Here is a 24,457-nt window from a genome sequence, read left to right as displayed (position 1 = left end):
AAGATAAGTTTCTTATGGGTGCACTCAGGTAATAATATACATATATAATCTAAAATTGAACTCTTAATAAATCACTACATAAAAAAATAGTTTCTGGTCTAATACAGATACATATGAGAAGCAAGCAAAATAAATATACAAAATAGAGTGTACAAGAAAATAAAGATGTGTTATTAAAAACTTTGTCAGCTGGTGTCCTATTATTTATAATTGTAAATTGTTTTATGCCACATATCATTTATAGTATTTCATCATTTAGTTCAAGAAGTATTAATCATATTTAAGCACAAAGAAGAGAAGGAACTGATATTCAATATATATTCAATTTAGTATACTGCCTGTTATGAAGATGTCTAACATGTATTAACAAGACAGGAGTATAAATGATGTCACAAGATCATATCGCTATCTGTGTACCCTAGAATAATATGCTGTGTGTAAAGGCTGATTGACTTAAACATTGAAACACTGAATAACTAACTGAATGTGTTATCCATCATATATCAGTAAGGAAGCGCTGTGATCAGTGTATCGCTGTCCGCATACAGTGTGAATAACACACTATGGGAAATACGGTTACACGTGGATTACATGAATGCAGATCAGAAAGTTGTATTTCTAGACATAAAAAAGAGGAGATAAAATAGGATGGAATGTCTATAATATAGAGAGATATCTGTGTCCAGTTATGGTTAAACAGGTCACACAAAGAAGCTTGTGTAAAACGTGCAATAAACTGATTCACATACAGCGAACTAGTAATAAATATGTGTAAAGGTGCATCAGATAGCGGAATAAGCACTGACGACAATGTTGCCACACACGGCTAATGTGTATATACAGCAACTACACACTGTACATACAGGATATCTGTGGAATATCTAAATGATGTATTAAACACTATTAGAAGATAGATCTGCAGTGGTCTTTGTACACTGGAATCAGGAGAGGAACTCTATATGTGGTTCAGACACTATATCAACATTGTACTGGAAATTACAGTTAAGGGGCCTATCCACTAAGCGACCTGAAAGTCTGAATGTCTAGCGTTCAGAACTTCAGGTCGCCGAGGTATGGTGCACGCACTGAATGGCGTTCACTGAAAGTCATTCAGTGATGGAGCCCGACCTATCTCTGAACATTCCAAACCTGACAAGCGTCGTCAGGTTGACTGGCATGTTCTGTAGTCGGGGACGACAAGGACCCAGCGTGCACGCGCATCGCTGGTCCTTGCCGGCTATCCATTACCCGACTTTGTGAACAATGTGACCTAAACCACCTGGTTTTGGTCGGATTGTACACATAGGCCCCTTTAGAAGATTACCACTACTATAAAAGACTCGAAGCTGCAACATTATATGCAACATTTGTATCTCTTTTAGAAGTGATGTGGTTAACCAGTAAGATACGCGTGTATGGCTAACACATTATACTAAATAACTGTGTATATATATATCTTATCAGTTCCTTCTCTTCTTTGTGCTTAAAGAGGATTAATACTTCTTGAACTAAATGATGATATACTATAAATGATATATGGCATAAAACAATTTACAATTATAAATAATAGGACACCAGCTGACAAAGTTTTTAAAACACATCTTTCATTTTCTTGTACACTCTATTTTTTATATTTATTTTGCTTGCTTCTCATATGCATCTGCATTAGACCGGAAACTAATTTTTTTATGTAGTGATTTATTAAAAGTCAAATTTTCGATTATATATGTACATTATTACCTGAGTGCACCAATAAGAAACTTTTTTCCTTTTTCCCCCATTCCCATTCATGTGATAAATTGTCTATATGACAGCAGGAATCGTTCTATGGTGTACAGTTAATCAATAAGTGAATAGAAAGACGGTCATGGAAAAAGTTTCTAAAAACCAGAACTGTTCCCTGGAAATGACAGCCGACAACTATGCAAATAAAAACACAAGCTAGCCATGTATAATTGTACCTGCAACCATTTCTTTCATGGGCAGATAGTTTTTAAAGAAATGTAAATGTATTGTGCCCCTGGAGAGACCAAGTTCTCCCCACCAACAATCCCGCTAATGGCAGTGCTTGCTCATTTCTTTGCCACAGTTTAAAATAACATGGTTTTAAAGGATTATTTTACCCTAGCTATTCAGAAAAAGCTTAAAACCTCGGTTTTATTTTTTTTTGTTCTAAATGACGACACCGCAAGCATTGCTTTTAAGCACAATTCATCTTCTCTAACATTTCAGCCTTTTAGAGAGAACTCAGCGTTCTCCTTCTCTCTCCGGCTTGCTTCCTCCTAAACTCTGGAGCCCTACTAGGTGTAGCTTCAGGGCAGAAAGGATGTTACACGCTGTGCCTAGCTGCAAATACTACAATAAAAGATAGCGCTGTGAATTCCTTGTATGCTCAGGTTGAGAACTAGAGCTGCCTGATTGAGCAAAGTCAATCAAGGGACGTTGATAATTATTTCTCATGATACTGTACACAGTAGTCGACGGTTTCATTCAGATGTCCAAATTATCAAAATGTTCTTCTACATCTGGACACGGCTGCAATTAAATATTTTCTGATGAACTAATAAAAATGTTCTTGTTGCCGCTGTTATTTGCCTTACTCAATATGTACTTCCTATAGCACAATCTGCTAATGCAAAATAAAGATTTGTGTGATCAAGCAAGCTGGGAAATGCACAGTTCTGTGCGCTGAAAACAAGAGGGGATAAGGATCTTCAGGGAACCTGCGATAGTTATAAGCAGCTGCATTGCAGGTGCATGGAAATGAAGAGTGTTATTTTCAGGCATTTAAATAGCGTTTCGCACTAATGGTCAGTTTGTTCTCTTATTGTCAGTTATACAGAATATCTTTCTAGTTCCTTTCTAGTATTTGATACATATACCCCTGCCAAGACTGGTTCAGGGCAGACATTGACAATTTTTTAATATTATATATATATATATATATATATATATATATATAAAGAAGTCAGCACTCGCACAAAATCCTTGGTTGATAGGACAGACTGCCCAACAATTTTTACCATAGGATCATTATCAAGGTTCATGATAAATATACAATGTTAAAGATTGAAACGATTGTTGGTTATTCAGTTCTATCTACTTTGGGCCAAATAAAGGACTTTGGTAATTCTGTGCTATATTTTAAGCTGCATACACACACATCGATTTTGTTACCAACGATTTTATGAACGATTTTCTGTCAGATTTTTTAAAGTGTAATTAACTATTTTTTTGAACTACAAACGATTTTTGCATATTCCCTTAATGAAAATCGTTCAGTTGTTCAGTGATTGAACTACAAACATGAACGCGCATGAACGATAATAGTTCATTGTTTTAATTCAGAAAGTGAACGATTTTTGCAACGATTGAACGATAAACGCTATCGTTAACGATAATCGTTCAAAAAATCGTTGTGTGTGTATGCAGCTTAAGTGTTGTGCTGGCTTCATCTTCTTAAAAAGAAGATACATCTACTGTATGTATTGACAACAAGTGTCTAGTGAGTACCTGCACTTTTCTCCTCCACTCTCTCCCACACATGTTGTAACAGCTGTCAGCATACAAATTACACAATGCAAACAGGGGCTTTTTGGCTGTTACTTACATAATTAAGCAAATTAAGACATATGTTTAAGATAAATATAAAAACTTGGCTATGATAATTTATAATAAATGTTACTCATCGTAGTTATGGTCCTGTTTCAGGGAAAAAGAAGGCAGGGACATAAAACAGGCCCTGTAGCAAAATTGGGAAGGGTGTGCTAATGTGTCCACGTTATCTCTGGAGGCCCCTCAATCTGCTCTCTATGTATGTACAGGGATTGACGCATGAGCAGTGATATTTGTGCATTCAGTTCTCCAACTCTAAATCCAGACGGGGCATCTCTTTACATTTGATTTTAATTTACATTTCTTGTATTTGAACTTGAAGACAGGATTCTAGAAAAACAGGCACTATAAGCACAGATTGCTAGCAACAGATTCTCAAACTGCCATCAGAGAGCTAGGATGAATGGATGCCACAGTTCTAGGTGCCTGTGTCTGATGGACTGGATTTTCGGAGCTTGATAGAGGAAACCTTTGCCAACTTCAAATGGAGTTTGATTCCGCACCCCAGGTCCGGGGTTGTGAAGAGGGACCCGATCAGATCCCTCCACCCCTGTTCAGCTCTTCCGCCAGACACAGGGTTCTTATGAGCATGCGTGAACCCAAGTTCACCCATGCGCACTAGCACTGCCAAGTCAGACTAGGCAGTGCTAGGGATTCACCGGGACAGCTGATCTTTGGATCAGCAGTCTCCACACTGGAGCAATTTTAAATTGCTCTGGTGATTATGTGTCCACCGTTGCTTGCCCCTGACAAATAACATTATGAATAGGCCCCAGTATTCCTATTCAGGCTCACTCAAACCCTGATCTGTGCAGTACTTGAGCAATAATCATCTCTCCTCACCTATCACTATATTCCTCCTCTCCTGCTATATATGCCCAAAGCAATAATATGTGCATTTATGTACATGGTAACCAGGAATTAGTATTCTACGTATGTGGTAACATTTTGAAATTCTATTCAATTTTACAGAGTAACAGAATAAGCAAACGTGAAGATAAAAAAAACTGTACTACAGTAGATGTTTTTTATAGCCAGGACACTCTGGAAAAATAACTGTTTATTACAGATTTTGACACATTGGTTGATCGAAACGTCCACAAAACACTGAGATGGGCTATAAAACCATCACTTTTACTCATCAAAGAGCTTTGTTCGCAAAGTCACTGATCACCTGTATTTACTTCCGTCTGGACCATAATAAACTCACAGTAGAAAAGAATATAATGTCCATGAGATTGAATGAATAGAAGATAAATAAATAAAACAGATTAATAACAAAAACCATGGTGAAAAAGTGTATTTATTAAACATCTGTTAAAAATCAATGATCTATTGAAAAGAAAATCCATTGACAACAATAAAGCTTAGATAAAGCCTAGACCAGCACTTCCATTATTTAACGCTACATTACATCTTCAATAAATTTCTCAAAAATGTCTCTCCCTTTCCTTTAGCTGGAGCCCCTATATTGAGTAATTTTGTTTCTTCTGAGATCTACGGGTTCTACGATATTTACATAAGCAACCATTAATTGGCAGCAAAAGGTGGTGTAATCAACAGGCACATTCATAACGCAAACTCTTGGTTATGGCTTGTGATTGGTCCTCTGATTCATAGGCCTCTCTGGGTATACTGTACTAGCAAAGGTTGTATTATGCTACAGAAAACAGAACTGAGGCAGCTGAATATTGTGGCAGTGTTTGTAATTAGGTAAAAGGGCTGAAGTAGCTGAATAGGCTGTACCTGTACAGGGTTGAAATAGCTGGAAAAACTAGACTAGATAGTGATAGTTGGTAAAACAAAAATTTGTCATGATTTCCAGAAGGTCGCACCATCAGAGTCAGGCTAGCAGTCACATACAGTAACTCAGTAGTAAAACACAGATTTGTCATGGTTTCCAGAAGGTCGCACCATCAGAGTCAGGCTAGTAGTCACATACAGTAACTCAGTAGCAGGCCCAGAGGGGATACGCTCAGGATCCCGACAGCGGCAATTCTGGCATTCACAATGGAGATACCGGAATCCCGACACTTATCGGAATACTGGCCTTGAAATCCCAACTGCCGGTATCCCAAAAGTAAGTATCGGGGTTAAAGGGGAGGGTTAGGCACTAGGGGGGTTAGGCACTAAGGGGGGAGGGTTAGGTTTAGGGTGCGGGGAGGTTAGGTTTAGGCACCGGTGAGGGAGGTTTCTGGCTATGGGTTAGTATACTTACTTTCAGCCGTTATGATGGCAACCTGGTCGGGATATTATACATCCTATTGCCCTTCCCACTCTGTCACACCAATTGCACAATATCACATTTTGAAATAAAAAGAAGCAACCTGCTGACTGTCATTTAGTGATTCCATGATGGGACTGCAGTAAGTAGCTAAATATTGTTGCATGCATTATTAGTAATTGCATCCAGTGAATGCCCTGAACTTAGTGTTGTGATGCAGTATTGCTAACCATTACACCAACTCTGCTGGAATTAAGTTTCCTACAATATTGCAAGTACAGTAGCTAAGCTTATCACAATTTGATCAACTGCAGACAGGTCACAATCCCTATAACAGAAGGAAGTGATAAGCTCCAAATTTAAAGGGACCAAACTAGAAAGTTTGCAGTAAACGTGTTCAGAAATTGCACGAAGTGGCAATACAGTAGCTTCTTTCTCTGGCAACAAAAAAGACAGAGAAAAGTTTTTATAACTACTTGGAAAATAGGCTTCTATGAGTATTAAGCCTGACACCAACTAGTAACTTGTATCTATAAAGTAATTCTGCTCAGGTGAAATACATTTGTTGCCCATTAGGCATCTGTCACCTTTAAATATAGGTGGCTAAACTTCATAATGTAGTAAAAGATACAATTAATCAATAAACACATCTCCTAAGACACAAAACATGTTTAACAGCAATGAAAGTTCTTAATTTTAAAGTAGGTATATGCCAGGTGCCATTCAGGTCTGTTCTCCTCAGGCAGATTATATAACTCACATTTATTTGCTAAAATAATAATAGAAGCCCAAATACAGATGCCTAAATTGTCCTACTTGTTTTCCACACATCTTGCAGAAGTGTGTAGCTCTGTGAGGGCTGTTCTGTAAGTAGGCGTAATCTACACTAAAGTCCACCGGCACTCACTGAATCTAGTCCTGGTATTCTGTTAAACATCTGCTTTACTTTGTTCCTACCAACTTTTGTGAATTGTGAATGATTATTGTTACAAGTTGAAGATTAATTGAGCCTAATATATTAGATCATACTTTCCAAAGCAATATGTGTACTTTTATCACATGAGTGCTAGAAACTTCCATGCACAGGGTTCATTTTAATTCAGGTTATTATTTTAAAGTTTGCCCAGCCACCGACATATCGGTTTTGTACAAGGCAGCATGTTTTCTTGCACAAGGCCAGACAAATTCTCAGGACACCCGGAATTCCACAGAATGGAGAAAAGTGCCCTTTTAGGAAGGGCAGAAAACAACTCACATAAATACGTTACCTGTAGCTCTGTCTGAAAAAAGAATTTCTGTGGGCACTGTGTGCAGTCATAGATCTTATCCTCTTGTCCGTGGGCTGAAAAAATGTGTTGCTGCAGTTTGTTTGCCTGCACAAACACTACAAAAGAGAGAAACATGTATTTAACATATTGGACATAAAAGATCACAATCACAAAACATATCTATCATCCTAACAATACCAATAAGTACTCCCGATCTGTCACACCTACTAATACCAATAAGTACTCCCGATCTGTCACACCTACTCATTTCCTAGGCATCAGGTCATCTAGGATCTCTCCTCGGCCTTCATAATTGAAAAAGCATCCACTCATCATTCAGTAGGGTTTGATGGAGCATGTTGGGAGTTTTGATTCAACAAGATCTGTAGATTACTTCCTGTCATTGTATTCGTTCCTGTCATTGTATTAGAACTCTTCTTCTTAAAGTGGACTATCTATATCAGTGTTTCCCAAACTCAGGCCCTGATTCAGAGCCGGACGCTCTGACAGAGCGCTCGCTCTGAATCAGGGCCGTCCCTCTTACTTTTTGGAGCGGCCTCCTGGCCACTCGCATAGCTGTGGGTGACCACCCACAGCTATAGCGAACGGCCAAAATGATGGTCGCGATGGTCAAGACCATCGGGCTTGCGACAAGATCCTTGTGGTAGGGTCTCGTCTGCCGCAAGCCCTAGAGTGAAGCACTCCCACTGACATCACTAGTGATGTCAGTGGGGCCGGACCCAGATGGTAGGCGTTCCCATGGCAACATCGACCCGCTTGCGAGCGCTCAGCGCTCGCGAGCGGGTCTGAATCAGGCCCTCAGTCCTCAGGGTATCCTAACTGTGCATGTTTTCCTAGTCTTGGAAGCCCAAGTCGTCAGCTGGTAAAATGCATTTGCTTTCACACTGGCGTAATAAAACGGTAAGTCTAGCTTTACTGCTGCCAACCGGCATCTCCAGGGAGCTGAACTTCACTTACTTGTTCCAGGTAAGTTTTAATAGTTAATTGCGATGATAGATTTTCTATCTCTACGATAAACAGCAACAGAAATCTTAACTATCGCTGGTGATCATTAAATAGACCCCTATATGTCCATACGCGTACTCTCCTTGTCATAGCCCTGACTAAGTAAATCCATGAACTTTTCTTCAGACATGTCGTAACCTCATATAAGATCTGTTCTATGACCAACCTAACAAACAGAGATCGCGAATATGCACCAACTATGCATGTGGAGCCAAATGGATTAAATCATTTACATAGAGCTACCTTGCTTCATTTCGGGAGCAGAGTGTCCCCATACACTGTAGCTTCAATCGCACCCAACAGCCCCTCTCGGTGTGCTAGGTCCTGGGCGATTACTTTTTTGCTCAAAATGTGCATCTTATCAGCAGAACTAAAACAACTGGGGGGCAACAAAACTACTTTTTTACACTGATTAATCTGATGTGCAACATTTGTATATCTGTGTGCGACTAAGGGGCGTATTCAATTTCCCAGAGAAAAGTCCCAGAGTTTTCGCCGCCATCGCTAGTTTTGCTTCCGGAAAAGTATCGCACTCGTCACCGCTTTTCGCCCTATTCAATTGCAAAGGACGCGAGAACGCCTTCCGGCAAAACTGAATCAGTGAAAAGTCCTGTCAAATTTGGGGAAATCACCCTGACATCCCCCAAAAGATGCACTGACATGGGGGATCACTATGGATACCCCCGAATAGCCATGCTGGAGGTATTTGGGGTGCTTAAATGCTCTCAATTGGTGTTGTTTAGCATCAGTGGTGAAGAATAGCATTTAGCTGGGTTTTTTTTGTAAAAATAAGTAGTCCCAGCAAATTTGGGTTACATGAAAATGAGTGTAAGCATGGTTAAAAATCGCTAAAGTGCGTTTTTAAAAAACGTAAAAAAAACACCCTCAGCATGCACCTGCAATCAAAAAGAAAAATGCTTGGCCATACTTGGGGGACCCCCTGGAGTCGATTTTGCTAGATTTTAAATTTGTCCACCAACCTTATTTTTCGCCCCCAAAACGAAAGTACTTTTTTGGGGTGTTCTAAAATATTTTTTAAAGCTTTTTTGATGCAGTTTACCTTTGGGGGACTGTCCCAAGGCTGCAGGGGTGTTCCTGCAATTTTGCACCCCAAACCCCCAATTCTGCACTTTTTTCCGCCTCCATTCAGAGGCGAATCTTTCCCGACGAAAAGTTTTTGGAATTGAATACGGGGAAAAGTTCTCGCCTGGCGAAATGACGTCACCGGCGAGAACTTTTTGCTGATCTCGGGCTTTTTCGCCGGCAATTGAATACAGCCCTAAGTCTGAATCTGTATACATAGTGGTACGATGCAGCGGCCGTGGCTTTTACTCATGCCAAGTTCAGTTGTGCTTCATCTATGATTTTGGACATGTGTAAAACTAATTTATGTGAGGTAAAAGTTGCAGCCCAGCATCTGTAGTACACCTTGAGTGGTGTTTCGCTACATCTGCGATGCGAATAAGATGCTAAATTTTAAGAAAAAAATATTGTAGGCTACACCTCTCAGAGCTGCCAACTCGCACTGGGGTCTCATGCCGTAAGGCGTATATACGCTAGGTGTATGAGGATACAACTGTATGGAATATTTAGCTACTATATATAACATCTCTGTACATAACGGAGGAGCAGACAGAGTGGCGAACTTGCCACATGGTAAGGATTAATCTCCCTACCATGCGTGTACTCCCTTGCTCTGCCCCAATTCCTCATCCACACAAAGCCCTGGTGCAAAGTGTCTGAAAGGTGGCAAATATGAGTGAAAATAGCCACTCTTTCCTCCATATTCGCCTCAGTGTATAGACATTCTGATCTTTTTTTAGCCCATGGTCTGCTTTGCAGCTATCTCTGTGCATACTGTATTAACACAGTGACTAATAATGCCTAAGCTTGCAGCAATCAGGTTTATTTACCTTCCATGTGCATACCTTGTGGAACTAACAAAAACAAGCCATTAAACATTCAGGGTCACTGCAGAAACATATATACAATCACTGAACAGTGTGGGCAAAATAACTACATAAGTGAACAAGGGAACAATTACAAATAATAATAATAAAAAAAGTAAGAAATCGGATCCTATAGTAACTCCAGGGCAGGGATAGGAAAATGGGAAATCACTACTGTAGGTTCTCTTTGGACACATTCAGATCAACTAAACCTACACAGAGATTCAAGGGTTTCAATAATACAAACATGTTCAATTTTAATGACTACAAAACAAGGCCCTAAGAATGTGTAACAGTTTACCTGGGAGACGTGCTATTAATAATTAAATTGTATATGCCAGAGGCAGAATTTGGGTTGGCAGCACTGACTTCTGATGTATGCTTGGTGCACTGTGACCTAAAAAAAAAAAAGTTTGCATGTATCTGTATAGGAAGGAGGGAGATTGAATAAGGATGCTGGCATTTGACTCAGACTCCAGTCTTGTCTTATTACAATTATTGTAGTTTCAAGCCATCTGAAGAAATTAGGATATTGCTTGGTGACTCATGCATTTTAATCACATATTCTCATTAGGCTAGGCCCACTGATCTCATAAGAAAATAAACATTATTTAATTGTACTGAAAAGGAGACAATACTTCTAATGCTAAAACAAATATGATTTTGTCAGTTGACACAGTATTTTGGGGTAAGTCTATAACCTGTAGAAATGCCAAGTGGGAATCGTTCTAATATATAGATGTATCCACATACATCTAGCCTCCTTGTGCGTTAAACAACCCTTCTTGTGGCGCCATTTGGTAGCCCCGAGCATCTTTTTGTGCGACTTTCCCCCTTAAAATGCATCTTACAAGTTATCGCAGAGCGATGCGAATAGGAGGCACAAGCAGCTTCTGCTGATTAAAATGATATGCAGCATGCCTATATTCTGGGGGCAACAGCGGTTTTATCTGCATGCAAAATGCTACGTTAGGGTGTCATCGGCTGTGACACTGTAACATAGCATTTTTCATGCAGATACACCGGCAGTCACACACAGAATATAGGCATGCTGTATATCATTTTAATCAGCAGAAGCTACTTGTGCCTCCTCTTCGTATCGCTTTGCGATGACTTATAAGACGCATTTTAAGGGGAAGTAACGCTCAAAAAGATGCTACGAGCTACAGAGTTGCACTGCGTTTATACTGTACGTTATGTGTAACAAGACTTGTACCGCATGGAGGACAGATGTATGTGGACACATCTGTATATTGTTTTTATTTTTTTCTATGGTCTCTAGGTCAAACAGACTAAAGGAGAGATTTATCAAACCTTGGAGAGAGTTAAAGTAGAGAGTACCAAACAATAAGGTTCTAACTGTAATTTTACAGACTGTGCTAGAAAAATTACATTTAGAAGCTTATTGGTTTGTACTCTCTCCACTTTCACTCTCTCCAAGCTGATAAATCTTCCCCTTACTTCTGTAGTTAAAACTGCAACAATGGTTCCTTTTCCAGTTTTTTACCCCATTTACAGGGAAATTAGAATATATAAAAAATATACAACTATATATAAAATGACGCATGAGGAACGGGGTTACCAACACAGTGGGGGACCATTGTCACTGGGCGTGGGTGCTCTGCCACTGGGATCTATTACCAATTGGGGGGCTGGATGATGATAATGCTGGGTATCTTTTGCCACATGGGGGGAGCTATTTCCACTGGGGGGTGGGAAGTGATTTTACAATGGGGGCCTATGGAAACGGGGGAGCACAAAACCCCCTAGGCATTTTTTTCTTCTCTTTTTCTTTTATAAAATAATTAAATATCTTTTTAAAAAGACAGTCTGAACTTCATTAAATAATAAAAACTTAATTACATAATAAAAAAAAAATATATTAAATAGTTAAGTTTAAAGTTTGACAGGTAACTTAAAGGGAATTTACAGAGAGTTTCTCAAAAAAGACAAGTAAAGAGCAGAAAATCTGAATTTGAAAGTGGATAAACTACATGACAGGAAGGTCTGTCATATAAGTAACATGGTGAAATGGGAACATAACACAAAGACCATGCCAATAGTAAGGGACACGTAACATATAAACAGGAAAGCTCTCAAATGCAAAACTATCTATCTTTTCAGAGACGGTGCAACACAACGTGAATTAGAATGTTGGGATCAGAGCCTAATTCCTGGCGTATTTAAGCCCCAAATTTAAAAGGGCAATATTTTTAATGGCAGCACAATGAAACCCCTTAGTAGATAAACCCCATTAAGGCAAAAATATGGTGTGGACTATGTACAAATTATATATATTTGCATGATGGCTGGTCACACCCTTTGCCTTTCAGAACACTTGATCAGGTTGTGTTGACATTAGGAACCAGAAACTTCAGAGAGTCACTCCAGCTGAACCCATAATGGCTTATGTACTGTATGTTACACAATAGACAAAGGGAAAAGCAGAGAACAACACTGAACACCCCAAAAGAGGTATTTTGCAACTATGCAGAAGCTTCCATGCACATCACATGTATAATACATAACAGCCTCTTAAAGAAAACAAAAAATATTTAATAATAATGCTCAATACATTAACAATACTGTAACCTGTACAATAAGCCCCTCAGTAGCTTATTAGAGAATTATGAATTTTGTCAATAGAAAAATTGCTTTCAAAGGATCTCTAGCTCTCTGCAGTATTAAAGAATTGACATATTAGATTTAAGGCATTACGTCTATGTAGGAAGACTTTCAGGAGGGTGTAGTGGTCTTTGGAAATAGCTGCATGATTCTTTTGAGAACGTCTGCACACAGAGCAGATTGCCTTTATTACTGCAGGACATGCAGGAGGCTGAGTAGACTGCTCACCTGTTGGGCTCACAGTGGGCTTTTTCTCTTAGGCGGAAAAAATATAAGTTTGGTGAAAACAGGCTCTGTGGCAGTCTTATCTGATGCTTTCCTATTTCATAGTCTAGTAATGAAATCTACAGTTCATTTACCTTCTCTATTTTGTTCTGTATTGTTGTTTTGTACAGTATAAAAAAAATAAATAGCTGTTAACACTATGTTCAACACTAGATGTCACTATTTGAGCACTTCTTTCTGCTGGCTTCATCTTTAAAGAGCAATAATAGTTATAATGAAGGGTGACACGGTCACCACTTTACGTTTTTAAAAAAAGAGAAAATAAATTGATGTTTAGCACAGTAGTTACGTTCTTCCAATCTTTATTTGTTGGAATGCATTCACATACTGTATAGTCCCTGACCTAAAGTTAAAAACATGTGTATACAATTATTTTCACTTCTCTATTCTCAATTCATCTACAGTATATACGGATGTCACAGAAGTATCAAGTACAAAGTAATATAAAACTCTATGCGTACTCTAAATGTATTCTCTAAAATGATTTCCTCAAACTTGTTTATTTATTGGGAGAAAAATATATAGCTTGCTAGTATATCCCATTTAAACACTACTAAGCCTTAAAAACTGATGTTACATCTTTAAGATGGGTGCACACCAGCGACGGCTCCAGTGGTGGGGCTGCAGCGCAGTCCAAAATTCAAATAGGGGAACCACACCAACTGCCAGTGAGTCTCAGCTGATGATGTTTGGCAGCATTTGGGATGGCAGTTGGTGTGGTTCCCCTATTTGCATTTTGGACTGCGCTGCAGCCCCACCTCTGCAGCCAGCACTGGTACACACCATATAGCGGTTTGACCAGTGACGTGATGTACATCGTGCGCAACATACACACTGCATGATGCAGCGTACGACAGTGTGATGTATCACTATGTGCTGCAACTGCACAGCATCGATTACTGTATTGTCCCTTCTGACGTTCAGAACAGCAGATGGGATGATGTGATCAACGACCGCCAGAAACAACGGTTTGGATGTACACACTAAACGATGTGTACAATGTGTCATTCCTATCCGCGTTGGGACGATATATCGTACAATACATCGTATAGTGTGTACCTAGACTTGGTCATAACATATGATTCATTCTGAAACAAAGGAATGTGCTATGCATGTGTATTCATTTTGACATCATGGTTTGCTGATTTTACAAAGATCTTCTCCACCAATATTATAGACTACATTTTCACTATGTATTTCTCATTTTATTTTTGTTTTTTGAACTTGAATTAATAAATGGTGACTTTATTGAACCAACATAAGTCCAGTCCCTATATATAAGCAAGAATAGTGACTTGCATATACTCCTGTATGTGCAGTAGACAAGTGGAAGAAATGAGCACACTGTGTTTTCAGAGGCGTATTGATCGTTTAAATACAGTATATCTGCCATTTGTATCTAAAGAGTAATTGTCACATTTGCCAACCTTTAAACTACTTTCCAGTGACACAAGCATACCGAATACGGTACTGTCTGTATGTACAGGTACTATAACTCCCACTGTGATATTTGTACTGGAGTTGAGTGAGGCTTTTCTATTGTAAATAGTCCACATCAATGAATCTTAAAACTCTAAAAGCCAGAGAATTAGAATAGAAGTTTGTGGACAATGGGAAAATCAGGAATATGCCAATTATAAATTGGTAATTGATTAGGCACCAACTGTGGTATAATCCCACATCCAAAAAGCTGACACTTATCATTACCATATTTCTGTGCACTGCATACAGCTATGGCACTTTCAGATTCCCAGTTAACAATTAAATAATGTTAAACATGGTAAATAAACAATGTTAAATAATAGTAAGTAAACATAATGGTAAACATTTCATGACTTAAAAAACCAGACAAAACAGTTTTGAATTTTAAAGCATTTACCTGTGAAACAGACCGGACATTTAAATGTCCCTCCCATTCCTTCAAAGCTGTGCTCAATTAAGTGGCACTGTAGTTTTGCTGGGGAGTCAAACGATTGGCTACAAAGTTTACACTCATGGTTCAGACCTTCATCTACAACAAGAACAGAAGTTACATTAGTTAATTAATAATAAATAAGTGATTTTTGATACAATAAGATCATTCAATTTAAAAATGTATGAAGCTTAAATAAAAGTTCAAAGTATAGAGAGACTCTTACAAAAGTATATTGACAAAATGTCAATAGATCTGATTTTGTAGACTGTATATAAAATGTTTATTATTTTCCACAATAAAGGTTTCCTGTGGCACTCCGTCCTTGGTTTACTGACAGGATGTGTGAATAGTCATCACCAAGTTGTATGTCATGCAGCAGCCTTTATACTTTTCTCCTGCATACTGTGATGCATCAATATTGTAGGATTAAGATTTAACCAATCAATTGACTAGGAACTACGGATATCAGAGTGACTCATGTAACAGTGATGTCATTAGTTTCTAGTAAATTGATATACATACTGTATTCTCATGAGTGTTGTTCAGCCTAAAGAACGGGGGCGTAGCAGCAGATATAGTGGTAGGGCAGGTCCAACATTTGCTGGGTCCCCTTACTAGTTTGTATTTTGAGATACAGTTGCCAGATGCCCTTCATGTGTTGCAAAGATGAGGAGGTTCCAATAATAATTTAGGGGAGTCTTGGGTACAAACAGCCTGATTATCACCCCATATGGCCCCAGGCAAGACACTGTATGAGCCTTTCTTGCCTCTCCTTGTCCACATAAATAAAGACAGGTTAGGGTAATCTGTGTCCTTTGTCCTAAACAGGAGACTATAATGCCGATGTACAATACTCACCATAAAGACAAATTCAAATTAAAAGTATTTAACAAAAAAAAGTGAAATGTTGCCTTTTTAAACATTAGAATTGTAAGAATATAATTTAGTTTAATAGCTGCCATACAGTATTTATATAGTGATTTGTTAAAACCCTCAACACACATCTATTAGTTTATGATTAACTCTACTCATGTACAACACAATAACACGTAATTATCATTTCACTATAACCAAAACACACAAAATATTTTGAACAAGAACAAAATATCACGTTGCTTGAGAAAAGGTGTAACAATTAGATTACGCTTTCTAGAGAATTATTTAAGCTAAACAAGATTTCATCCTCATTAAGATAACTCTGCCAAAGGTAACTATTTATCATAATATTAACTGTTCGTGATGGAGACAAGTAGTTAATCTCACTGTATGTACTTGGCAAAACAGTTTAATAGCCCCTCCACCAATATGTTCTTTTAACTACCGTAGCGCACATGACACAAATGTTGTAAACATAATGGTATCTGCCTCATCAAGCTGTCATTTCCACTAAGCTGGATTGCTTTGCCTTCTCTATTTGTAACTAAAGATGAAATAAAGTGTTGGCAGTTGCCGCTCTTGATGTTCACTATATACAGATCAGATCTTTTCAATGAGGTTGTAATGAGGAAATCAGATGACATTCCTTCACATTTTAGCTGCCTGATTAGACACAAACATAATCCAGCAATTAGCACAAAGGTGCGGTAGTCCACGTAAGCTTTCACTTTCAGAGAGCTATAATCAATATAGCACAACACCACCATTTCACCAATGCAGACCAAACTGATTAGTATATAATACAGCTCCTTATGAAGACTAGTACACAACTCGGCACCATGTGATGGCCTTTTAATATTAATATTCTGGGAGACGTTATGCCTTACAGCCAGTGCAGTTACTATTGGTGTGCAAGCAGTGCCATTGCACAGGGCTCTGTGGGTGGCACATTCGCTACCCCACAGCACCTGCCTGGAACAGCACCCTGCTGTCAGTATCACTGCTGCAGTGCAGCCCAGAGTGTCTTTTGGATGCTCCAGGCATGCACCCTGCAGGCTGTACAACCGTCCAGGCAGTGCTGTACTTCCAGGTGCCAGTGGCCCCTCCCACTTTGCACAACATCATGATGTCATGGTTTCAGGGGGTGGGGCCGGCACAGGGCACACTACCACCCTGTTACAGCATTGCTTACAGGGCTCTTCCATGTAGCAGGGTTTCTTCTAGACCAATAAAAACACTTTATTGATAGTGCTACTTCTGGAACTGCTGCACAAATTGTGACCAAAATTGGTGGTTATACAGATGTGTCTCCATACACCTAGTATCTATACGCCATACTGCGCAACTGAGACGCTCAGAGGAGTAGCATGCAGTACTGTATTTGTCTTTAAATGTTGTGTCTTATTAGCACCACAGACACCGCAAAACATCACTCACATTGTATTAGAGGCGCTGGGCTATGACTGCACAAGAATTCATTTTACAAACGTATAATGCTGCAAATGAAGAACAGCGGAACTTGGCGTGAAAAAAAAAAAAGCAGCGGCAGCTGCACTGTATACAGATTCAGACTCATCCGCGCACAGATGTCACACATCCAATTGATCAGTGTAATCTACAGGTAGCAAAGTAGTTTTGTTGCTTTCAGTTGTTTCACTTATGCTATTAAGATTCATACTTGAGCGAGAAAGATGCTTGCGCGGCCGAGCAGCCTAGGACCTGACCAGCCAAGAGGAGCTATTTGGCGCGACTTGAGCAACAGTGTACATCTGTAGTAATACCTTTTAAAAGCCACTTATAGAACCAAAGAATTATAACAGTACGTGGTCCATGTTGTTAAACACCTTAGCAGCCATTAGATATGTCATTGTAGAAATATCTGGACATACACTATGTTATCAACCAGTTTTCATTTATTTAAATACATTGTGGCTGATAAAGAGTTCAACGCGGAATGTAAACATGCTTCATAAATAAACACATGTAACTACAAGTGATGCAGCATCATACCCAAACTGATCTCGTCATGCGATTGAGGGGCTTTAACTGGCTTCTTTAAGAGTATCAGAGAGCGGGTGCCAATGGATCTGCAGGCTATGCAGGGCTGTGTGTACTTGTACATAATTTCAGATGGATCTTTTGCACCTAGTATAGTGCTAGTGCGCACTGGTAAAGATGATACAAAGCATATGGATAGGTACAGTCCGACCGCAGCATGTGTGCAACTCATATTGACAAATATACACATACAGCTGACTTGATTCAAATCTGCATCAGCCCTATTGATTGGGTTTTTGCTATACCCTTAACTAGACAGTCTGCCTGCCATTGTGAAGTTACAATGTTACAAGTTTCATTGTGAAGTTACAATACACAATTTACTTGTATTGACTGTCAGTCACTCTCAAATGTTCAATCACATGCTGCTGCCTGCGTTCCAAACATTTGCATATATGACTGACAGGAAGTTCTGGAGCAAAAACTTTCACTGGTTGAGGGTGAATCATGAATCACCGACTCAAACCAATGAATCTGGTCGTAGGTATCATGTGCAATGGGCAAAATTCTGCACAATTTGCAAGCTTTGTCCGAATTTGGGCAAATAGCCAAACTAGAATATACAGTATTATTATTATCGTTTATTTATATGGCGCCACAAGTGTTCCGCATCGCCTTACAAAGTACATAAATAGATTGATTTACAGTGACTTACAGTACAATACAATACACCACAGGGCATGGATAATATACATTGCTACATTCGTGACCATAACACCCAGATATGCAACAATGCAAAGCAACCAAGTGTTAGGTGCCCTGGTAGAGAGTAAGAAGTAGATGAAGGTATAGTAAGGAGAAGCACAAGAGGGTAGAGGGCCCTGCTCATAGGAGCTTACATTCTAAGGATGCGCCATTTGTATCTAATAACGGTCTAGTATAAAGATCAAATAGTTTATGTGATTTTAACCAGGATGTAAGTGCTTTCTGTAACCTACAATTTATGTGTCGCATAAGGGCACAAGTTTTATTTATTGTAAAGCAGGGACGTGCAGTCAGGGTAGGCAAAACCTCACCTGTCATTCTCCTGAGATTTGGTAAAAAATGATTAGAATAATACAAAGAAGATAATTATAACTTATAAACATTTTCTTTGTTTATTGTATTCATTTTTATAGTTAACACTCAACAGCTTTCTTTGTGGAGCTCCCTGCAGGGAGACTAGAGATGAGGCAGCAACAGCTCAGCTTCGCTTCTGTATAGTCAGCCACTGCTTGCAGAGCTGGGGGCAGGGCCACACCACAGGCAGTAAGATGCACAGAAAGATAGCTAATAGAGGCATGCCTCTGAGTATGGATGACGTGCCTTGAGCACTGATGGACACCTTGGATGTGTCATGTGACCAGGAAATGCACTGCAGTGTTAGAGATCAGAGATCACTTTGGAAGTAACAGAAGACACATCGATGCAGGTAGGAGAATCAATGGACACTGAAGTTAAGTGTAGTGAGGGGAGAGTTACAGTGAGTGATTAGGATGCTATAGGGGTGCGTTAGGAATACTTACTCAAATTCGTCTGCATTTTCACCATAGAGATCCCGCTGCCGTCATTCCAACAGTCAGAATCCCAACAACTTCTAATGGTAAGTGTGAGGGTCAGGCCGCAGGAAGGGAGGGTTAGGCTGTGAGAGGGGTGGGTTAGGAATAATTACCCAAATTCGTCTACATTTTCACCATCGGAATCCTGCTGTCATTCTGAAAGTCGGGATTTTGACTGTCGGGATACCGTGCCTGCCCAACCCGTCTTGGTGAGTAGGTGTGTAAATGTAAAGTCCCATATACACATAGAGATGTATAATTTAAATGCCCAGTTGCCTTTTTCATACCAACAGCAAATTGTCCCTGAAAATGTTATTAGAATATCAGAAAGCCTGAACATATAGCAAAACGGAAGTAACCTTCACATAACCAAATGCCTGACTACAATAAGTTATACAGTATCAGCTGATCGGTCCTTGAACGTTCAGGCTTTTATGTCCCTATCATACCTGACAATGTCATATAAAGCGATCCTGTATATAAAAAAAAGTCTCAGTCACTTAATAGTCTATCCACTGTTTCGAAATTTAGATAAGTTAACAGTTTTTTTTTTTTTTCCTTTTCTTTATTTTTTATTCAGGTCTGCAAGCTTAACAGAACATCAAATCTGCATTATGTCTGCTGGGGCTGCCTGGGGCATTCCAATGATGCCATCACAATTACAAGCAGAATCTAAACCACTTCAGGGGAAAGACACAGAGGTGGGCGGGCATATTTTCTGCAAAATTACACCTACATATTCAGTTGGCCAAATCCAACGTAATTATTATGCACCATAAACAAAGACCATTTTAATAACAAATATTATATATCGGTCTTTTCCCAGGCGTCCAAATCTTTATTTTTAATCACTCTCTGAAAACCCGTCTCTATTACAAATCCCATCATCGCAGACCCGAGCACCACTGCGCAATGCCACTATTTGCAACTTTGACAAATAATGGCATGACATCAAACCCCTGGAGATTGCTCTATTCACTGGGGAAGTGGGCAGAATCTGGGATGCTGGTCTACTACTCTCCTATGAGTTTAGGAGATCTCCCATAAATCCATGAGTTTCCCGGACATTATGCAAGCATGCATTTTAATGGAAAAGTGCAATTAGAAGTGCAAATGCATTTTTAAAAAACATAGTGGATGAATTCTGCTGAAAACATAAATATGTGTGTCATTGTATATGTGCAGTTTAAACAATGGTGCATACTGACATCAATGACCTAAAAATGATTACAATAGGTACTGACATTCCAAAAATCCAACAGTCTGGGTGACAGCCATAGATATGAGATGTAGTTTAAATCCCGACTGTCGGGATGCCGGTACTCAGAATCCTGGCGCCAGCATCCCAACGGTAATTAGTGGGGTGAGGGGGAAGGTCAGAGTTAGGGGTTATGGTTAGGCACTAGGGGGAGGGTTATGGTTAGGCACTGGGGGGGGGAGGGTTAGGTAGCGGCTGAGGGGAGGAAGGATTAGGTTTAGGGGTAGGGTCAGGATACTTACCAACAGGTATGTAGATACATAGGGTCGGATTAAATTAGCGGCGAAAAGCTGAGATCGGCGATAAGCGCAATGTTTTCGCCTCATTCGCCTGTTTTGAGGCAAAGTTTTCACCTACTTATACAACGCGCGCTCCCGCTCTCCGCCCTATTCAATTGCTAAACAGGCAAAAACGCATGTGTGCGAATGCAGTGAATAGCGAAAAGGACAGGTTATTTAGGGGAAATCAGTCTATACCCCCCTAAAAATCCTAACTGACCTAGGGAATCAATATCGAAGCGTATTCATAGCCCTAATAATAGTAATTACGGATCTTATATTAGTGAGTCAAAGAGCTGTTATACACACATTTGCATAAGTGTTGAAAAATTATATAGAGCAATTTCTTTAAAAATAATTGCTGTAGTTAAATTGGAGAGTACTAGTATATTTTTCTGTCTGTAAAGTGCAGATTAAAAAATTTAAAAAAATACAACTGCTGCAGCCCCTTGCAATCCTAAAAACACCTGTCCCATTCATACAGCACAAAATACCCAACCCAATACTTAAAACACATTTTTAAACACTTTTTACATGTTGAACCCAAAAATGACATGCCTTTTTTTAGGGGGTATTAAGGTAATTTTTAGATTATTTTTTTTCCTAATTAGTCATTAGGGGGTGCCCAAAGAGTTTTGAACTAAGTCCCCACATTTTTACTCAAAAATAAGGATTTTGCACATCTTTTCTCCTGCCTTTGGGTGGAGAAACTTTTTCGCCTGTTTTTGCCTATGGAGTTTTCGCCCAAGGCGAAAACATCCTGGAATTGAATAGGGCGATACTTTGGAAAGTGGCGAAAACCATGCATCGGCAAAAACTTTGCGCGGATTGCGGCTGTTCGCCTCTAACTGAATACGGGCCATAGGCTGAAAAAAACAACATTCCCCTCTCAATTCTAGATTTCTCTGCATATTTTACATCTCCCCACACCTGCAGTACAAGGTGCAAGAGACGTATTATTTTTCGCTTTGCTCCCAACTCAGAATCAGTTCATAATGGCAAAGTCTTACGGAAGAAGCAAAAATGTCTTGATTAGCATACAGCAAAGTATCCTTGTAAAATCCAAAATGGGTTCCCGGATAATAATGCAGCATAGTACAGTAAGTAATGTAGACCATAAACTCTGAACATTATGCAACACAAGCAGACAGTCAGTGCCATAGAGAAAAACCGTATAAAACAGCAAGGTTAGATTTGTGCCCGCACTAAAATGCATTGCAACACTGCATAGGTTTCCATTTTGAATGTAGCGTCTTGGTACAGCCAGGAGATACAGCTATAAAGCAATGGGTAAAATTACAGCCTGCAGGATGTGCTGGGGGAACAAAGGGAAAACAAACATTATCTTTTGCGCTTCCTCCAGCACAGTTACACTTATAATGGCTCATACTGTGTTGCTTCAGAAGACTTTACATTTTCATCAGTACCAGAGGTTGATAACACCCTTAAGGAGCCAGATCGTTAAACCAGAGATCACTTCATCAGACCCTGATCTAAACACCCCAAGTTAATGCTCTTTTCCCTGAAACATTGAGCCCTAGTTCACTTCAAATACAATGAAATGTTCATTGGTTATTTCACATGCAGCTGTTATTCCTGAAGTCCACAGAGACGCCTCTGTATTGTCCAATCAACACATCAGCCATTACCAAGCACCAATTTGTAACAGTTTGTAAATAAGGATTCTTTATACCCCCAAACCCCCTCGAGGCTGTCCAGAAGGGTCCTTTAACCTCAAATACTAGATATATCTATAGGCTAACATCCACAGCAATAAAAACTCTCCTGGTACATGATAATAAGGGGGTGAATTTACCAAAAGCTTTGGCGACCACAGCAGTAAACAACATGTCAAGCAAGATTTAAATAGCCTGCAGTCGCCGTCAGTGTTACAGCTTAAAATTTAAGCTATTTAGAACTTTAGTATATTTCTATTTTCCTAAGCACAAAGAAAAGAAAGAGAAAAAAAATAGCAAAAAAAAATATATGGTTTCTTTCACGAACTATAAACTAGTGTGATATTTTGTTATGAGCTGCAAGACAGGAAAATATGGAGTAAGTGGTAATGTGCCCATCTACATGACAGGTAAGAGCTTAGTATTGATATATTTCGGAGTGGTAGCCAGTGGAAGAAGTGTAAACAACACAGATTTTCTCCTTTACGTCTGTAGAGAGCCTATTGGAACTAAATAAGGACAAGTGTGGATGTGATAATCAATTGCCTGGGAAGGACTTGAAAACAAAACAAAAAAAAAACAATGCTGATCTGGTTAAACCAATATTTGTAAATATATTATAATATGTCTGACTTCTTTTGCTCGCATATTAAAAACATCCATTTTTTCTTACTCGTATGATGCATGTATGCAGGTCGTATCCTTTTTCTTCAACATGTTAAATAGCGATATTTCATTTCACAGTATGCACTTGGGAAACAAACAATAGCAAAGGCTACAAGTGTATTCAAAATAATGAAAGTACAGGATAAACATGCTGAATGCACTGCATAGCAATTAGTGATATACTTTTTTTTTGTTCCATACTGATTAACACAATACAATAACATCCTCAGAAAGAACATGCAAACGATAAAACAAAACTAGTATTTACAAATATTAAAATATATGCATAAAAGTTTTTATGAACCATTTTCAAGGATATTTCTGACTGTAATACCCAGAGAAAACATATTTTTCTGAATGTAATCCCAAAGGAACCCACTCAGCCAAAACTGGAAACGTACCTTATACAAACATGTGCGCACACAAATCTCAACAATACTTTTAATTTCATACTTCTTAATGCGTAAATATCTATGGATTATGCGTTTATATATTTTATAGTGGAATGTATAATGGAAACAGAACAGGCAATATAAACCAACTAAGCATAGCACACATACATGAGGTGCTATACATCAGGGCCGTAGCTAGGGTAGTGCGGCAGGTGCCATTGCGCAGGGCACCACAGGTCAGGGGGCGCTGTTTGGGCCTGTCAAATTTATCTTTATTATAATTCTTGCTTGTAGATTTGTCTTATTTCATCCCCAGCATCTCCTGGCCTCCCCTATCTCTTCCCCATGAAGCCATGACCCTTTTTTGGGTGCATTATGTCCCTTTGAAAAATGAGGGGGCGCCAATGCTCTTTCTGGCACAGGGCACCAAAAAGTCTAGCTACGGCTCTGCTATACATCATACTTGCCAACTCTCCCTGAATGTCAGGCAGACTCCCTGAAATAGTAGCAATCTCTCTGATTGCACCTTACCCCCATTAAGTAGCTTTTAGGTACTTGGGAAAAGAACAGAGATATATACATTCAAATGGGATCATCCGTGCCATTTCCCTGCATTGATTATAAGGCACAATGATCCCTATAGCTTCATGCATTTTCAAATAAGGTTTCTTTTCACCATTTATATGGAACCACATGTGAGTAGAACACAATACATAAACAAGCCATGAAAAGTATCAGTGTCTTTTTGTCAAAAAGTAGATCATACTGAGCAACAATGTAACAATGCTCAGGCACAGCAATACACCTC

At 39.2% G+C, this 24,457-nt stretch overlaps 1 protein-coding gene across 6 annotated transcripts in view; it reads right to left on the bottom strand.

The window, feature by feature from the left end:
• The window catches only part of ZNF521 (zinc finger protein 521), a 338,210-nt gene that overhangs the window by 38,177 nt on the left and 275,576 nt on the right, over positions 1 to 24,457 (bottom strand). For all 6 annotated transcript variants that reach the window (XM_088469597.1, XM_088469593.1, XM_088469592.1 and 3 more), the window contains 2 exons: positions 14,872 to 15,003; positions 7,108 to 7,223 (listed from right to left, as the gene is read on the bottom strand). In XM_088469597.1, coding sequence (XP_088325723.1) covers positions 7,108 to 7,223; positions 14,872 to 15,003 — 248 coding nt within the window. The remainder of the gene's footprint in view (positions 1 to 7,107; positions 7,224 to 14,871; positions 15,004 to 24,457) is intronic.

This window comes from Taudactylus pleione, unplaced genomic scaffold (assembly GCF_031769625.1).
Source record: "Taudactylus pleione unplaced genomic scaffold, aTauple2 ptg000093l, whole genome shotgun sequence".
NCBI classification, from domain to species: Eukaryota; Metazoa; Chordata; class Amphibia; order Anura; family Myobatrachidae; genus Taudactylus; species Taudactylus pleione.
This window is presented reverse-complemented; position numbering and strand designations above follow the sequence as displayed.